General features: G+C 46.0%; 2 protein-coding genes across 5 annotated transcripts in view; one reads left to right on the forward strand and one right to left on the reverse strand.

The window, feature by feature from the left end:
- PHF20L1 (PHD finger protein 20 like 1) overlaps positions 1-1,076 on the reverse strand; it is a 76,186-nt gene extending 75,110 nt beyond the window's left edge. For all 4 annotated transcript variants that reach the window (XM_048508050.1, XM_048508049.1, XM_048508048.1 and 1 more), the window contains exon 1: positions 1,026-1,076. The gene's annotated coding sequence lies outside the window, so the exon portion shown is untranslated. The remainder of the gene's footprint in view (positions 1-1,025) is intronic.
- TMEM71 (transmembrane protein 71) lies at positions 884-18,683 on the forward strand. The gene is made up of 8 exons (XM_048508586.1): positions 884-1,177; positions 7,424-7,614; positions 9,694-9,906; positions 11,336-11,508; positions 13,610-13,789; positions 15,992-16,055; positions 18,089-18,150; positions 18,514-18,683. The coding sequence occupies exons 1-8, from the start codon at positions 884-886 to the stop codon at positions 18,528-18,530; spliced, it is 1,194 nt and encodes a 397-aa protein (XP_048364543.1). The 3' UTR covers positions 18,531-18,683.
- Positions 18,684-19,444: the final 761 nt, after the last annotated feature.

Genomic DNA, 19,444 nt, shown 5'->3' on the forward strand with positions numbered 1-19,444 from the left:
GGAGGGCATTCTAACACAGGCAACAGCAATATATTACAACAAAATGGTCACATTAGAGTTCACCACTCATGTGGAAGAGTGGGAGATCAAACCCAGATCTCCACATTAGAATCCACTGCTTTTAACACTACACCATGCTGGATCTGACTTGCGTCCATTTCAGACAAGAAGAGTTTGGATTTATACCCTGCTGTTCTTTCCTGTAAGGAGTCTCAAAGGGGCTTACAAACTCCTTCCTTTCCTCTCCCCACAACAGACCCCTTCTGAGGTAGGTACGGCCGAGAGAGTTCTGAGAGAACTGGCACTAGCCCAAGATCGCCCAGCAGGGTTCATGTGGAGGAGCAAGGAAACAAACTTGGTTTGTTTATATCTAGGAGTGGGGGACCAAACCCAGTCTGCCACTCATGACTTTTACACTGTCCTGGCTCTTAGAGAACACATGTGAGCTGCCACTGCCTAAACAGATGAATCTGGATTGATACCCTGCTTTTCTTTACCTTTAAGGAATCTCAAAGCCACTTACAAACTCCTTCCCTTCCTTTCCCCACAACAGACACCTTGTGAGGTAGGTGGGGCTGAGAGAGCTCTGAGAGAACTGTGACTGGCCCAAGGTCACCCAGCACGCTTCATGTGTAGGAGCAAGGAAACAAACCTGGTTCACCAGATTAGAGTCTGCCGCTCATGTGAAGGAGTGGGGGACCAAACCCAGATCTCCAGATTAGGGTCCTCTGCTCTTTGCCACCCCACCGTTCTGGCTCTTCCCACCTGTTCAGTACCTGGGCCCTTGGCATCGTCATGCGACCCCCAACGCCCCAGCTGGGTCCGCCCAAGGGGAAGGGGCCCATGAGAGGCTCCAGGCCTGGCTGAGAAAGGCGTCCTTTCTATGGGCAGTCCTGAAGGGAGAGCCCCCCGCCAGGCCCCTTCCCCAAGAGCTCCCCCGACCACCTACCGAGCTCCCCAAAGGGACGGGGAGGGGGGGACGACTCGCATTGCAAACCCCCCCCCCTCCCCCGGCCTCTCCTTACCTCCTCCGAGCGCCCCATCGCCGTCGCCTCCCGCCCCGCCCCTCGCGCCCCAGCGCCCGCACGCGACGTCACTGCCCCGCGACACACGCCTCGGCGAAATGGAAGCCGGTCCGGGCGCCGCCATTTTCACCCTGTCACGTGATAAAGAGGAGGCGGGCCATCCCCGCCGCCTGCAAGGAGGGAGAAGAGGTCGTCGAGTTGAATGTTTATAGACACTTCCGGCTCCCCGTTGAGTGTGCGGGGCAAACTGGGAAAGAGAGAGGGCGGCGCTGGGGAAGAGATCGAGGGGGGGGGGATCCTCTAATGAAGCATTTTGTGGTGTAATTTTATGGATACTCTGCCTGTAAACACGGGTGTATCGCATTAGGCTTTTGCCCCGCATATGGCGGCATGCAAATAGGAACCAGACGTTTATCTTACTGTTTTTAATCTATTGTGGGGAGGCTGCGTTTGGTGTGTATAATAAGTTGTCAGTCTCGTCCCAGGGACTGTAATTTAGCCATTTACGGTGACAGTGCCGCGAGCAGTTTTTCATTGGCGTCCTAAACAAGTTGAGGCTTCTGGCTACACGTGCAGAAACTTTCTCTGCGTGTTCAGCTGAAAATTCCCATTCATCAAAATTAGGAGATTATGCACAAACGGGTGAATGCATTCATAGATACGAATGTGTGCGTATGTGTGCTTAAGAAGAAGAAAAAGATCTGTGCATAAACACACCCGTTTGGGGTCGGGATGATTGATTGATAGATAGATAGATAGATAGATAGATAGATAGATAGATAGATAGATAGATAGATAGATAGATAGATAGATAGATAGATAGATAGATAGATAGATAGATAGATAGAAACGTATAATTTATTATAAATTTATTATAAGTAAAACATTGATGTCTATCTGTATATATTGACCCCATATATATACACATACATGTATATATTTTATATGCATTTATACACACATATGTAATGTATGTGAATATACACACATGTACACATACATATACATGTGTATATTTTATATGCATATATGTATATACACATGTATAGATACACACAGAGAGAGAGAGAGAGCCCCCAGTAAGGCGCTTTCAAGGCAACTGTGAAGCAGAAGAGATTTGCCACTGTCCTCCTCTGCAGAATCTTCCTCGGTGCTGCTCCACCATCCAAATGACGACCCTGCTTAGCTTCCAAGATCTGACGAGATCAGGTTAACATATTTCTGGGCTGTAGTAAATGTCTGACATTTTGCAACTTGGTGTTGTCTTGGCAATTCTGACCACCTCTGATGAAATGTGTGAATGTCTCCAAAGGCATTCAAAACCAGGTGTCTCAGGATCATAGTCCGACATTCTATCAGTTCCATGCCCTGCTAACTGACATGTAGTTGTGTGACTCCTTCTAGGAAATTACAATAGCCACTGTCTAATCAAAGCCCCTCATTCATCTTCAAAGACCAGGTTATACAAAATCTAGGTTTTTATTCACAACAAACAAACTATAATGTCATTCTCCCCATTTACAGTAGCCATATTTCACTAGGGCATGGATGACACATAGGCAAGGTCTATTTGGTTATTTCCTTTTTTACATGCACACTTCCCGCGTGCGAGATCTATTTATGTATCTTACAACACTGTTACCACCCAAGAAAATAAACAGAATATTTTCCTGAGTCAAGTTCCCTGACTACACTGGCTCCATGCCCAGACGCAGAGACTTGTGTGGCTCAGAAGCCTCCATAAGGTTCACAGAGAACGTATATGTATGATTGTGCCAATGCTATATGGTTCCCCTCTTGCTTATGCCCTTTTAAGATGTATTATGATGTGCTCGCTGTTTAGGATTTTAGTTTGACTAGGTTCTCCAGTTTGTTTAAGGTTTTGTTATTGTTAACTTAGGAGAGTCTTGCCTATAAGTATATGTGTTTATCCCTTAAGGTTTCTCTAATGTTTAAGTTTAGAAATGTTATTTTTGAAATTTGTGTCTGTAAACAAAAGCAGTAGCCTGTAGAGGCTGATATTAAGGGACAAGGAAGTTGGCTCTGGAATGCAGCTTAGACCAACACCCAGCCGACTCCTTAGCAAAGACAAAAGACCACCTTTGGACTTGCAAATCAAATCTGTTGGCAGCACGCAGAGGTCCCCAGCCATTGGAAGACGTGCAGGGACCACCATTGGACAGTTTGAACTTTTCTTTGTTGTAAAGATGAGGAGCGGGAGCCTCAGGGCATTACTGAAGGAAACAGCCTTCTGATAAAGATAGCTGGGTGCGGTAGCGAGGCCACCTGGATTTCCTGAATGGGCTGTTATCTGCTCTCCCTTCAGCACCATTGCGAGATCCCGCGAGAAGACGTTTGACAGCGGGATTTTGTAATCCCATTCAGAAGTTGTAATTGTATCTTGCTTTTGTATTGTTGTTTTCTTATTGGTGTTTGGTGAGGGACTTGCCCCCTCACCTCCCCTTTTACCTGCCCCTTTGAAGTTTGGGAATAAAAGTTCTTGCACTGGGTTGCAAGAGCGCGATTCTCCTGCCCGAGCTGTGACCACCATCTCCGAATAAAATCCTTTTGCTTTGAAGACCATCCGCTTCCTGCACCTCATTAAATTGCTGAGCTGAAATCACTTATTGTTACCCGAGCAGCAGCGGTAATAACATCAAATCTGATATGGTACCAAGGGAATTTTTAAAAATCTGGGGAATGAACAAACATGTAAGAACAAGGCAAAAGTTGTCATCTCTCTCTCCGCTCTACTAAAAGGTACTGCTCTTATCTTCATGGCAGGGTATTTTTCATTCCTCCGCCCATTTTCATCAGGCTTAACTCTGTTTAAGAGAACATAAGAAGAATCCTACTGGATCAGATCAAAGACCCATCTAGTCCAGCGTTCAGTTCCACACAATGACAAACCAGCTGCCTCTAGGAATCCTGCAAACAGGATGAAGGTAACAGCATCCTTCTACCTACACTGCCCAGCAATTGATATAAAGTGGCATACTGCCTCTAGTACTAGAGGGAACAGATATCCATCCTCCATGAATTTGTTGATGTGCTCTCAGCTTCCCCAAGTGGTTGGAGGTTCAGAGAGCGGAAACGTTGGAGGCTTTGGCCATTTATGCCCGTATGACATATTCTGCAGCTGTTTGCTTTGCAGCAGATCTTTCCTGTGGTTTTTTTTTGTTTATACAGGAATTCTCCCCCTGCAAAGTATCGCTATCTGAGCCAAGCTTCCATTTTGCCTGCCCAACACTTCCTTATTCTTTCTGGGCAGCCTCCATTTGGGGAGGTTCCCTGTTGTCTTTTGTTTGTTGCCATTTTTGGTCTAGAATTATGTTGCCAGACCATGTCAATTTCATAATGTCTGTGGCTGCAGCAATAGATCTTCAGCATTATTATTTTTCTTTGAAGAAAAAGAGATAGAACCTTTCCGATGGTTTTGAAAAGTGGCCTGAAGAGTGGGCGAAACCATTCTTGTGTGGGTGGGGAGAGGTGGAGAGAAGCAAGAAAACCCCGAGAAACACACAGTGATCTCCTTCGCTTTCCCTGCAAAGAGAGAGAGAAAAAAAATGCATTTTAACAGGTTTCAGAAACTGCAGAGATTCTCTGATCTGAGAGCTCGGTGAGTTCCGAAGAGGAGGAAACATCAGCGTAACCAAGAATCAAACCCAAAGGGAATGTATACTCAGTGTGAAGGAGATCAAGTGCATCAATGGCCTTTGCAGTATTATGGAGAAGCAAACACACCTCTCAAATAACAGCACCGTGTTGGAACCAAGCAAAACGTCCCAAAGAAGCGAGCAAACGAGCGAGCGAGCTTGCTTCTATTGGAAAGACAAGATAAACAGCAAAAAAGGATGGTAGGGGGAAAATGTTGGGGGTTATGATGGGAAAGCTCTAATCCTTTAATCTGGGGAGCAGAAAAGTGGCTGGGGATTGAATGAGGTGAAATCAGAGGTGGGATCCAGCAGGTTCTCACAGGTTCCCGAGAGTAGGTTACGAATTATTTGTGTGTGCCGAGAGGGGGTGACTAATGGGTGATTTTGCCACGTGGTTTTTGCCTTAGTTACGCCCCTCCTCTCAGCAGTAGCGCGCAGAACTTGAAGCAGTCTAGCAGGAGGTGCACCGGCGTGCTTGGCAGCCTGCACCTGCGTGCATTCGTTTCCCGCCCATGGACCGGCGCAGCAGTTGCATCCTTGCCACAGCCCCGCCCAGGAATGCCCCGCCCCCGGAATGCCCGGCCATGTCCCATTGGCGCTACGCCACAGTTTAAATCCCACCACCTTGGGAACCTGTTACTAAAATTTTTGGATCTCACCACTGGGTGAAGTATGTAGTAAAGGTGGTGTGCCATGGGCTGCAAGTGTCCCCCTCCCCTGAAAATGGGACACTAAAGTGCTTGGAGTGCATTTTCAGGTTTAAAAAATGTAGGAAAGGGGAATTAGGAAAGAACATGCTGAGGACGGGAAGGTCTCAAAGGTGAGTTAGAGAAGAACGTTTTGTAGGTGAACTCATAATCAGTGTTCCATTTTGAAAGAAAGGGTGGAGAAAAAACTTACATACGGAAGCAGCCGTTGTTAACAAATTGGGTAATTGAGGCACTATTTGAATTGGGGGCCGCTTTTAAACTTACTCTACTTTTTTTAGGCCCCAGTGGTAAACTTACAGTGCAGTGATATACAACATGAGTGCAGTCTGAGCCCTTTTGTTTCAACGGAATCTTTTATTTTGGCTGTCAAGTCACAGCTGACTTATGGTGGCATCGAAGGGCTTTCAAAGTAAGAGATGTTCAGAAGTGGTTTGTCGTTGCCTGCCTCTGTGTGGGTGGGTAGGTAGGTAGGTAGGTAGGTAGGTAGGTAGGTAGGTAGGTAGGTAGGTAGGTAGGTAGGTAGGTAGGTAGGTAGGTAGGTAGGATGGATGGATGGATGGATGGATGGATGGATGGATGGATGGATGGATGGATGGATGGATGGATGGATGGATGGATGGATGGATGGATGGATGGATGGATGGATGGATGGATGGATGGATGGACCTCCGTACCTGCGGGACAGTCTTACCCCATATGTCCCAAATCGGTCTCTGCGCTCAGCAGAGGCCAATTTACTGGTGATCCCTGGCCCTTCAATGATACGGCTGGCCTCCACCCGGGCCAGAGCCTTTACAGCTCTGGCCCCGGCCTGGTGGAACGCTCTTCCTCCAGTTGTCCGGGCCCTGCGGGATCTTACTGAGTTCCGCAGGGCCTGCAAGACTGAGCTGTTCTGCCAGGCCTTTGGGGAGACTAGCCGCTGAGGGGCCCTCCCTCCTTATAATATCAAATGGATCCTGCCGCCCCTTCCCTCTAGTTTTAAAGGGGATTTGATAGTAGCAGCCATCTTTTATGTGGATTTTAATAATGCTGCATTAATGGGGTGGGTTTATTTTATTAGACCCTATATTATTTGATACTGAACAGATTTTAAAGTTGACATATGTGCTCTATTTTATTGTTCACCGCCCTGAGCCCTCCGGGGGAGGGCGGTATATAAACCTAACCAATAAATAAATAAATATAGGTAGGTAGGTGGGTGGGTGGGTGGGTGGGTGGGTGGATGGATGGATGGATGGATGGATGGATGGATGGATGGATGGATGGATGGATGGATGGATGGATGGATGGATGGATGGATGGATGGATGGATGGATGGATGGATGGATGGATGGATGGATGGATGGAATCTGATGTATTGGAAAACACTGAGACAGAATTAGGCTGGGAAGGGCAGGATATTAAATTTAATAAAATAAAATAGATAAAATAAATTATTATTTTAACTGAAACTGCCCAGGACTGAATCTGGGACCTTCTGCATGCAAACCGGAACCTCTGCTCACAACATTTTGCTTTCTGGGCTCTGGTGGGCATCCATCTGCCCCTTCTTCCTGGGCTTCTTCAGGTCAGCTTCCATCATCTCCTTCTCTCAAGTTCATTTTCATCATCACCCTTCTCCCAAGAAGTTCATAGTCGTCACACACAGGGTTCATCCTTCTTTTTATCCTGACAGCAACTCCACAGGTTGAGCAGAGAGCATCCCACCCAGGGTGACTCACAATGCAGTTCCAATTTCATTTAAACCATCCTGCTTCATTGCAGGCTGAGGAGCTGAGCCTGTGTCTCCTAGATCCAGTCTCCTAACCACTACACCACACTGTCTCCCTGGATGTCTTCCCCAGCTGTTGATTGTCAAGTCCGACACAAGAGAATGCCAGTTTTATTTATAGTTTAACGTATCTTAATAAGTCACAGCTGGCCTTTTCGCTTGTCTAATCTTTTGTTCTGGCAGGCTCTTCAAAACGAGAGCTTGTGATGTGAGGCTACTGGGCAGGAAACATGACCTCATTCCACGCATCCGATTGCACAGTCTGGTTTCAAAAGGAAACAAGCAAACGTTTGCCATCCCTCAGTCCTCTCAAAGACCCATCTGTGCCACTTTGGCAGCGGCAAGAAGCAATGTTCACAGACCCCGAACTGTTACGGTCCGGTCAGCAGTCCCGCCTGTCCAATGGATAAACAGCTGGGAGACTTTGGTTGTTGGCAAAACAGCTTTTCCAGGTCTGGATGACTTTCTACTGCCTTGTATTTTTCTTCATTAGGATATCAGTTGGCTGGAGCAAAGGAATTTCCGCTGAATGCTAAGACTGAGTTTTCTGTTTGTTTGATATATCTGCCCAGGAATGTTTCAGAAGATGTGCTACTCTGCAATAGAACAATTCGCTGTGCTAGTCTGCAGTAGAACTAGATTTGAGTCTAGTAGCCTGTTAGAGACTAACAAAATTGGAGGCGGGAGCATAACACTTTGCAACTCAAAGCTGCGTTTATCAAAAAGGGCTAAAGAGAGCTTTGACAGTTGAAAGCTTGTATCCTGAAAATCTCGTTGGCATGGTGTAGTGGGTTAAGAGCAGGTGGATTCTAATCTGGAGAACCAGGTTTGATTCCCCACTCCTCCACCTGAGTGGCAGAGGCTTATCTGGTGAACCAGGTGTGTTTCCACACTCCTACATTCCTGCTGGGTGACCTTAGGCTAGTCACAGTTCTCTCAGGACTTTCTCAGCCCCACCTGCCTCAGAAGGTGTCTGTTGTGGGGAGAGGAAGGGAAAGGAGTTTGTAAGCCACCCTGAGTCTCCTTACAGGAGAGAAAGGTGGTGTATAAATCCAAACTCTTCTTCTTCTTAAGGTGCTCCTAGTCTTGAATCCAGCAGCTTTCAAGGAAAGTGACTCGTACTTGCTCACTAATGTGTACGTACATGATGTTATGATGCTTTGGGTCCATTTGGGTAAATATACAGCCTTTGCCAGAAGCATATAATATCTTCTCTTTAATCGTTTTTAAAAAAACAACACTGTATAAAAACAGGCTTTTTTCTTTTCTGCCTCCACGCATTTTAAAAGATACTATTCTGTGAAAATGCCAATGGGGGAGGATGTTACAACTTAGAGAGTAGGGTAGCTAACATTACCATTTAGGGGTGTCGTTGGTGTAAAAGTGATTTAGATAGAAGGGGAGCAGAATGCTGCGATTTACGTTTTCATTATTTAGCATTTTTTTTAACTGGCATTGTAGCATGTGTTGGATTTGACAGCCTTGCAAGCAGCAGGCACGGAGTTCTGGGAACTGGACTTCGAAGCTCTGGGGAAAGCAATTTCTGTGTGGGTTCATTCCCCTGACCTGACATGTGGCCAAAAGTCTCATATAGTTTGGCTTGGAAATTCAGAAACATAGAGCTGAAAGGGACCTCAAAGGCCATCTAATCCAGCAGAAAATTCACAACTGTTTCCCCCCCTACTCTCACAAGGACCCCTGCTCTATGCCCAGAGGTGGGATCCAGCAGGTTCTCACCAGTTCCCGAGAGTGGGTTACTAATTATTTGTGTGTGCCGAGAGGGGGTTACTAATTGGGTCTGCTTTTCCGTTAGAAATTCCATTAGGTCCAAAAATCATAAAGTCCTGTTGTTTCCTATGTGGCTGGTTAGCGAAGGTAGAAAACGGGATAATTCTCCCTGTTGGGCTGTTTTAAAAACATGTTTTAGTAATATGGTAAAGTTCCTTGTTTAAGGAAAGTATCCTTCTTTTGATTTCTAGAAACAAAATTAAGTATTTGAAAGTATTAAATATTTGACAGGCAGTCAATTAGAGGAGAAGTAGTTGTTTCTGTTGGCAGTAGACGATAGGACTTGCTATAATGAGTTTAAATTATGGACAGAAAGATACCAGCTGGAAATTAGGAACTTTTCTTTTACAGTAACAGAGAAATTATTAATGCCCTGCCCCCGGAATGCCCGGCCACGCCCCCATCATGCCCCACCCAGCCCCATTGGTGCTACACCACTGTTTGAATCTCACCACCATGGGAACCTGTTACTAAAATTTTTGGATCCCACCACTGTCTATGCCCCCAGGAAAGCCAGGATCCCTGGCCAATTTGCCCTGGAGGAAAATTCTTTCCTGACCGCAAAGTGTGACTGGCATTACCCAGGCTATGTGAGATAGGGCATATCAATTGAGTGCTGACTCTTTTCTCCCTTCCCTCCCTGTTATGATCTGTATAAGTGCACAGGAACCTAAAACATGATTCTCTGCCCAATAAAGTATACATGAATCATATGATTGTTCTTTTGTGTCGCACGATCGCAGTTACAGAGATTTGTTTTTGGATCATGAGGCCTCCTACGAATGCCGTTCCACCAACCCCGGAACGGGCTGTGCCTTCGTGTGCCGCCGGAGCCCCCGGCTTCTAATGAATGGCTACTACATCCTCACAGAGGACAGTTTCCTGTCCGATGAAGATGGCAATGTCACGCTGAACCTCCCACAGACAAGCATTACCTATAAAGAGAAATTAATCAGGTGAGTGAAGAACTGCTCGACAGCCCTATGCAGTAGCATCCACCTGCTGAAATAGAGCAGACAGCCCCGGCAGGGCCTTGTTTGTGGTGGTGCTCCACTAATGGAGCTCCCTCCCACTGGAGGTTCCACCTGGTGCCTAGACTTGCAAATCCTAGGTGGAACCTAAAATGATATTCTCATTCAGGGTATTTATGGAGCTGGGTAGATTAGCCCGAACATGGATGGCCTGGTAGATTAGCCCGAACGTGGATGGCCTGATCTCCTCGGGTCTCGGAAGCTGAGCAGGTTAGTACTTAGATGAGAGACCTCCAAGGAAAACCAGGGTCGCGATGTGGAGGTGTAACCCCTTTGCTCAGAATGGGTTGACCCAGAAAGGGGTGGAGACTCAAAGGAGCAGCACAAGGCTGCAGAGCTCATGTGGTTTGGAGGAGACAAGGCTACCAGACTCGGACCTTGATTGGTATAAGCCCTTAACACCTTGTTAAGGGTCTTTTATGTTTGTAATGGGTGAGAGTTCTCCTGGAAACCTTCATCATGTTGAATCCTGTTCATCAAGCCCTTGGAGTCTTCAGGAGCCAACCCACTTGCAAAGAAGAATTGGACTTGGCAGTATCAGTAGACTGTAAATATAAGGACTTGAAAATGCAACCTGGACAGGACCTTGAAGTGTGATGTTAAATGTTGATGTTATATGTTAAGAAAGTAAACCATTTGGTTTTTTAAAAAATTTGTTGTTGCAAACTCATTCCAAGTTCTGCCCCACAGAACCCACAGATAGAGGTTACAGAGGCAGGTTATGGCAAACCACCTCTGGAAGTTTCTTGTCTTGAAAACCCCACCAGGGGGTGCCATAAGTCAACTGTGACTGGACGGCAAAAAAAAAGTAGGTAGTATTATTATAGAAATTTAATTTTTGTTATTTGTTTGCTTTATGATTCCCTGTGGTTTTGTGAACCCCAAGGGCTTAGACGGCAGCTCATGATGCAGATATGTAATTCTGTCAATACCTGTGTGAGACTCTTCACAGAATGACACTGAGCAAAGGTCAATCTCTATTGGAAGGAGCTTACTGTCTAAATTTTGACAGCAGGGCAAACCACCTGTGTGTGGGAAGAGAAGAAGAGAACAGGAGCAAAGTTATCAAGGGAAGACGACATGTTACATGAGCTCCACAGACTTCAGCTCCATTGCCGCTGGGGGCTGAGAACTAAGGAATCAATGTCCCTAGACCAGAGGTCTTCAAACTATGGCCCTCCAGATGTTCATGGACTACAATTCCCATCAGCCCCTGCCAGCATGGCCAAGTGGTAGGGCTCATGGGTATTGTAGTCTCTGAACCTCTGGAGGGCCATAGTTTGAAGACCCCTGCCCTAGACGTTTTTACAAACATTTTATGATGTGCCTTTAATCTTTTTCCCATCTGAGGAAGAATATTCCGGAGAAGGAAGCGAATCCGCCGATCCCTTCATAGTCTGTTCAATCTGAGTGTGTCAGATTCATGGCTAAATGGTCCTGCTGGCAGTGATATAAATGCACATTTTGTGGAGGAGTCTTGGCTGGAAAGAGACGGTGAAGTGGACGCCGGCCAATATGACAGCAATGGTGAGCAATGACATTGTCCGAGGACAAGCACATGGCTGTCTCCTTCACCTGTCCTTGACCTATTCCAGTCTGGCATTATGCCTGAGTTCAGATAGTTATGGTGGCACAAGTGGATGATCTCAGGGGGAGGGCGGTATAATTAAGGAAGGAAGGAAGGAAGGAAGGAAGGAAGGAAGGAAGGAAGGAAGGAAGGAAGGAAGGAAGGAAGGAAGGAAGGAAGGAAGGAAGGAAGGAAGGAAGGAAGGAAGGAAGGAAGGAAGGAAGGAAGGTGGATAGGGGATCTATCACTGGCTTTTCATACAGCTGGCCACTCCATTCTGACTCATTGGTTGGAATTTGGAGTTAGAACATAAGAACATAAGAACTGGCCTCCTGGACCAGACCAGAGTCCATCTAGTCCAGCACTCTGCTACTCGCAGTGGCCCACCAGGTGCCTTTGGGAGCTCCCATGCAGGAGGTGAAAGCAATGGCCTTCTGCGGCTGTTGCTCCCGAGCACCTGGTCTGCTAAGGCATTTGCAACCTCAAATCAAGGAGGATCAAGATTGGTAGCCAGAGATCGACTTCTCCTCCATAAATCTGTCCAAGCTCCCTTCAAAGCTATCCAGGTTAGTGGCCATCACCACCTCTTGTGGCAGCATATTCCAAACACCAATCACACGTTGTGTGAAGAAGTGCTTCCTTTTATTAGTCCTAATTCTTCCCCCCAGCATTTTCAATGAATGCCCCCTGGTTCTAGTGTTGTGAGAAAGAGAGAAAAATTTCTCTCTGTCAACATTTTCTATCCCATGTATAATTTTATAGACTTCAATCATATCTCTCCTCAGACATCTCCTCTGCAAACTAGAGTCCCAAACGCTGCAGCCTCTCCTCATAAGGAAGGTGCTCCAGTCCCTCAATCATCCTCGTTGCCCTTCTCTGGACTTTTTCTATCTCTTCGATGTCCTTTTTGAGTTGGTGGTTTGAGTCTTCAAAAGAGTCTGAGGAGAACTGGGTGCAGAGAAGTGGTACAGAACCGTGAGAGCAGCTGAGAGTCAGCCGTAGAGCCAGTGTGCTATACTAGTTAGAGAGCCGGGCAAGGATATACGCGTCCCCGATTCAGGTCCCCCACGGAAGCTCTGCTAGGTGACCTTGAGCCAGTCACTCTCTCACCTTAACCTCCTTTGCAAGTTTGTTGTGAAGATAAAACAGGGCAGAAAAGAATGTTGCAAGCCATTTCAAATCCTCATTAAAGGCAGGGGTGTACATAATAAGGTAGGGGTGGCCAACCTATGGTGCTCCAGATGTTCATGGACTACAATTCCCATCAGCCCCATGGCAGGGCTGATTGGAGTTATAGTCCATGAATACAGTGGTGGGTTTTTTGTAACAGGTTCCCTCGCCAGCCCCCCCCCCCTCAGCAAAGGGGGCAGAGGCGTACCTAGGCAGACCTGAGCCCTGGGCAAAACCTGAGTTGGATGCCCCCCCCCCCCCCCGCATGGGCAGCCACCCCACCACGACCTCAAAAAAATTTTTTTTGCACCAGGTCATTTCTAAATCATCATCACATTATAGAAAATGCCCCAACTCACAAATCTGAGCACAGCACTGGTGAAACACACAGGTTCTTTGATAGAGAGACTGGTGAGATAAAAGGTACGAAAGGCTGAGAATCCATGAATTGCAGTACCTGAAAGGGATTAACCCAGTTTAGGGAGTTACATTATTAGTCGCAATCGCTATATTCAAAGGCAGTATGCCTCTCAGGGAGGCGAGGGCGTGGAGATGGAAAAGCGGACCCCATTAGTAACCCCCTCTCGGCACACACAAATAATTAGTAACCCACTCTTGGGAACTGGTGAGAACCTGCTGGATCCCACCTCTGCATGAACATCTGGAACACCATATGTTGGCCACCCCTGTAATAAAGTAAATAAATGGAAGGGGGAGAAAATCTGTCCGCTTAAACTCCCCAAATGCTTATAAAGTTTAGGAGGAAGAGGTTTTTAGGGATGGTATAAGATTTCCAAATTGTTCCCTTTTTCCCACAATCCCTCAGAGGCCATGTCATTTCATATTTCTAAAGTCCCTACCGTGGGTTGAGTCACCTATCATGTTCTACAGGCACTACTGATGTTTCTTGGAGAGCTAAAGCCCACACAGAAGAAAAGCGCAATCCAGCACCAAACTCACCATCTTCTTCAAAAGATATTTTCAGAGGACCAAAAGCACACCAGTATTTGTCTCCTTGCGCCTGTGTCCTGGCAGAAGAGGAGCTCCATGAACAATCGTTGGCCTTTACAAGTGAGTTGAATGTGCTGCGTGGCTACACCATTACAGCCAGCGTGGTATGATGGTGAAGAGGACTCTAATCTGGAGAATTGGATTTGGTTCCCCAGTCCTCCACATGAAGCTGCTTTATATCTCAAGGCAACTTCAGAACACAGCCTTGTTTCTTCCTTTTCTGTGACCTTTCAAAAACTCAAACCCTGAAACCTGTTCACGCGCATTGTTTCTTTCAGCATTTCTACCCCCTGCACCAGTCCACAGATATCAATTGGGAACAAAGATAATCTCATCTCCAAATATTTGGATGGGTGTTGGGGTGAAAAGAAAAACAAGAAGAGGAAGAGGAGTTTGGATTTATACCCCACCTTTCTCTCCTATAAGGAGACTCAAGGTGGCTGACAAGCTCCTTTCCCTTCCTCTCCCCACAACAGACACCTTGTGAGGTAGGTGGGTCTGAGAGAGTTCCGAAGAGCTGTGACTAGCCCAAGGTCACCCAGCAGGAATGTAGGAGTGCGGGAACACACCTGGTTCACCAGATAAGCCTCTGCCACTCAGGTGGAGGAGTGGGGAATCAAACCTGGTTCTCCAGATTAGAATCCACCTTCTCTTAACTACTACACCATGCTAGTTCTCACCCCCCATTCTTTTCAAGGCAACTGCATGTTTATTGTTCTCTGTTATTTTCCTTCTTTCTCATTTCCCTACCCTTCCTGACTCTTGTTTCCTTTATTTTCCCTTTCTGTCTGCCTCTTCCTCTATTCATTCTTGTTCTCTTTTGGATTCAAAACAGTTCACGGGGGGGGGGGGGGCCCGGCTGCCAGCTGCTTGTGCGGGGCTTGGTGGTGGAACTTAGAATAAATTCTGCTGATGAAAACTTAGTCCTCTGGAAAGGGCCATCAGATCCATACTTATTTTTTTTGAGGCACCAGACTAATTCTGCCACTGCTCTGGAATCTGAAGGATTCAATCGGCTGGTGACCCGATTCCTCACTTGGTTATTGGGTCAATGGTAACACTTAAGGAGTCTTGAATTATTTGACCTCATTTACGTGAATGTGAGATTGCCGTCTTCTCTCCTAATCAGCCCTTTCCCCCTAGGCCTTTGACTGCTCTGGGATTTCCTCAATTGAGGAAGCATCCCAGCTGAAGGATTAGCGTCACGTGGCTATTTTTGCCCCAGATAATCAGTCCTGTAATTAAAGAAGGGTGTCACAATACCGCGGGAAGGAGCAATCAGGAACAGCATCGATGTAATGTTATTTCATGCTTCACTCTTTTGAGGCCCAGTTGCTGACCTCCAGGTGGGTCAGTCATGGCATACAATGTAGGTAGGCGCACCTGTAGAGATATGAAATAATAACTGCACCAGTGGCTCAAAACTCAATTATAATGTATTTTTTTTTATTAATAAATAGTTTGCCAGATAACAGCCTCTGTGTATCACTTAACCATTATGTTGAAACCAGTGGTGGGATCCAAAAATTTTAATAACAGGTTCCCATGGTGGTGGGATTCAAACTGTGGCGTAGCACCAATGGGGCTGGACGGGGCACGACAGGGGCGTGGCTGGGCATTCCAGGGGCGGGGCATTCCTGGGCGGGGCTGTGGCAAGGCCGCCGCCGCCGCGCCGGTCCTTGGGCGGGAAACGAATGCACGCAGGCGCAGGCTACCATGCACACCGGTGCACCTCCTGCTAGACTGCTTCAAGTTCTGTGCGCTACTGCTGAGAGGAGGGGCGTAACTCAGGCCAAAATCACGTGGCAAAATCACCCATTAGTAACCCCCTCTCGGCACACACCAATAATTAGTAACCTACTCCCGGGAACCTGTGAGAACCTGCTGGATCCCAGCTCTGGTTGAAACACTCTTTTTTACATAGGAGAGGCCGAACAGCAGAAAATGTGGCTCTGCCACATTATATTGCTGTGTGGTAGAATTCTGGACATCCAAGCAAGCTGACAGTTCAACATTCCCGCATATCAAAAGAACCAGACGTGGAGCTGCTAGGGGGGTGGCGTGGGGCGTCTTGCACCGGGCACGTGCTGGTGCGGGGGCATGGCAGGGGCGCAGGGCACACACATGCCCCGGGCTCAGTTCCCCCTCACTACGGTTCCAAAAAGAACTGAAAAGAACTAGAGGTGTTGGATAAAAGCTACCGTTCTGCATATAAAAAGAATAACCTTTCTCTGTCTGCTTTTCTCTCTCATCCTTATACAGCGAGGAAAGACATTTGCCAAATGCTCATGATCTCTACAGGGTTCATCATTTCTCTGGGCACAAGGTAACACGAATGAATCAGTGGTGGGATCCAAAAATTTTAGTAACAGGTTCCCTCGCCAGCCCCCCCTCAGCAAAGGGGTCAGAGGCGTACCTAGGCAAACTTGAGCCCTGGGCAAAACCTGAGTGTGATGCCCCCCAATGGGCAGCCACCCCACCACGACGCCCCCCCAATTTTTTTGCACCAGGTCATTTCTAAATCATCATCACATTATAGAAAATGCCCCAGCTCACAAATCTGAACACAGCAATGGTGAAACACACAGGTTCTTTGATAGAGACTGGTGAGATAAAAGGTACGAAAGGCTGAGAATCCATGAATTGCAGTACCTGAAAGGGATGAACCCAGTTCAGGGAGTGACATTATTAGTCGCAATTGCTATATGGAACCTTCACGTTCAAAGGCAGTATGCCTCTTGGGGAGGTGAGGGCGTGGAGACGGAAAAGCGGACCCAATTAGTAACCCCCTCTCGGCACACACAAATAATTAATAACCCGCTCTCGGGAACTGGTGAGAACCTGCTGGATCCCACCTCTGGAACGAATGCTCCACAAGTCATGCTTTAATGCATAATGTCCACAGTGACTTCTCTAAGCAGATAACAAGCTACTCTTCAAAGGACCTTGAGACCAGTTATGGGCCTTCCCCACTTCTTGGTCAGCTGCATCTCTAGCTCAGGGCCAAACTAGACATTAGGCATCCATGGGTCTGAACTGTAGATATAGGGTAGCCAGCTCCGAATTGGGAAATACCTGCTGATTTTTGAGGTGGAGCCTGAGGTGGGTGGGGTTTGAGGAGGAGAACTTAGTGGCGTACCTGGAACACGCATTGTTTAAAACAAATATCCCTAAAGAAGCATCCAGCAAGACTTGGGATAACTGGAGTATTTTTTTTAGAGAGGAATGGAAATGAAGAAAGATTCCCTTCTTTCACTTGGTGTATCTCTGCACAGCTTCTCACATGTTGACCGTGCCAACAGTAGTTTCTGTTTTTGTGGATACCAATATGCAATTGCTGAGATAACGTGTGTGAGAATGCACGTCTAACCTGTTAAATTCAGACTGCGAGAGGTGGCAAAGGGCATCAACAGTGCAGATGGAGAATAAATAATACTACAGTTTTGGATCTTTACACGTGATAACATTTCCATCTTCCTGATAACTCCTGGTGTCCTTTTACCACTGTGCTATAGAGAGTGTCTTAACCTACTGCATCTGTGTATGGTTCTCCAGTTGCACAGTGGCAGATAGGAAGGCGCTCCAAAGGGTGATCACTACTGCACAGAGGATTATCGGCTGCCCTCTCCCCTCCTTGGAAGAACTCTATAATTCCTGAAGCCTAAAGAAAGCCCAAAATATTCTGAGAGACCCGTCTCATCCAGCACACTCTCTTTTTGAACTGTTACCATCTGGCAGATGATACAGGTCTATCAAAACTAGGACAAAGAGGCTTAGAGACAGCTTCTACTCTAGAGCTGTGGCGATGCTGAACTCCGTGGCTTCGTGTTGATGTGTTTGGGGCTGTGGAGGGATGGGTGGAGGAAGGGGAAAGTGAGGGTGGGGTATGAGTCTGAAATTGTGTGCCTCGAGGAATGCTGCTGTAAATTTCGTTGTGCGTGCACAATGACAATAAAATGCTTATGCTTGTGCTTCCTGAGGAATTTTATACAATACAATAAACCTTTATTGGCATAACATGTTGAGGTGCAAATAAACACGAATACTGAATTTGAAGAAAGTTACACTTGCCGTCTATGAATAGTTATACATACCAGCGTCACAGATCATTTATACAAACAGATAACGTGAATTAAAAATTTAGCAGTTGGTTCAGTTATAAAACAAAAAGTTTATAAAACAAAAGAACTATGAGTCAAGGTATAATTCAGTTAAGATTAAAACCCGAGTTTAACATATCTGTTGCAGATCCCAAGTCTTTACTAAAAAGTTTACTAAACTTCCCCATGATCTGTCTAAGGTGGTATATTTATGTTTGAGTTTAAAACAACAACGTGAGCACTGTTCTTGTGATTTCAGATTCTTCTTGGGAGGACTGCTTACTATTCTGCTGAGCTGTTTGCTGCTGTTCCTCTTAATCAGTAAGCAAAAAAGATTCTTGCTACAAATCTCTAAATCAATCAATCAACAAGCAAAAAAAAATTTTTTACAGCATTCATGAAATGTTTGGAGGAAGTATGTGCAGACAAACATTGTGGTAAGGGGAAGGGAATTGAAAATGTTATTGGAATGTTCTACACAACTTGTACAGAAAGGGCCACACACACACACAACACACACACACACACTCACAAAATATATTTATGACGTTTTATTTTTTTCTGCTTCACCTTTCATTTCAAGCATAGCCAAGGTTCTCTAATGGGAACGTTTTTCTTTAAAGTCATCGGGGAATAGAAACTGCACATTCGAGAGGAGCTGATCTTTTGTCTTTTTCTTTGCAGGCAAATTGAGCGCTTAACCAGTTCAAGAGAATAATCTGCTCCCCCCACAATCCAATTCAAGTGAACAATCTGTTTTTTTTTTATTTTAGCAAGCCTTTATTGGCATAGACAATAGTACAACAATAATAAAAAACGGATTAAAAAGCATATACAATACAGGAAATAAATGTTAGGTCGAAGGAAATCTACTGGCGTTTGGTAATTTCCAGGAGAAAGTCTGCCACTATCATACAGAGAGAAGGATCAGGATTGTCCAACAAGTAGTGTAATCTAATTAAATCGGGGAGATGGGGTAAATGTAAAGGAGTAAGTTTCACAAACTTGGATCTGATTTCCTTGAATCTGAGACAGTGCAGTAATTGGTGGGCCAGAGATTCAACTGAGCCATCGTTACATGGGCACAATCTTTTAGCCTTTTCTTGCTTATTAAATCTGCCATGTAACAGGGCAGAAGGCATAACATTAAACCTGGCAAGCATTATGGCTTTCCTTTGAGCAGGGTTTATTAAGCAATACAGGTAGTGTGCCAAGTGGCCCCGGAATAATCTGTTGCCTCAGTAATATTTTTTCAGATATTTCAAATATATAATGCTTTTTAGCCAAATAGCCTTTTACGAGTGTGGTTGAGAGACACCAGCAGATAGTTTTCTGGGAATCGAGAACTGCAGGAGAAGGTGCCACAAACAGATGCTGCCATCTGGTTCTAGTGAATGTCCACGTTATTTCACTTATTTAATATATTTATATCATGCTTCTCTCCCCAATGGGGACTCAAAGCAGCTAAGAATACAGACCGGGATATGCAACATAAACAAGAAAGGGAGTGAAGGCTTCCAAAAAGGATATTGAAGAAATAGAAAAAGTGCAGAGAAGGGCAATGGGGATGATTGAGGGACTGGAGCACCTTCCTTATGAGGAGAGGCTGCAGCGT

Source organism: Sphaerodactylus townsendi, linkage group LG09 (assembly GCF_021028975.2).
Source record: "Sphaerodactylus townsendi isolate TG3544 linkage group LG09, MPM_Stown_v2.3, whole genome shotgun sequence".
Lineage (NCBI taxonomy): Eukaryota > Metazoa > Chordata > Lepidosauria > Squamata > Sphaerodactylidae > Sphaerodactylus > Sphaerodactylus townsendi.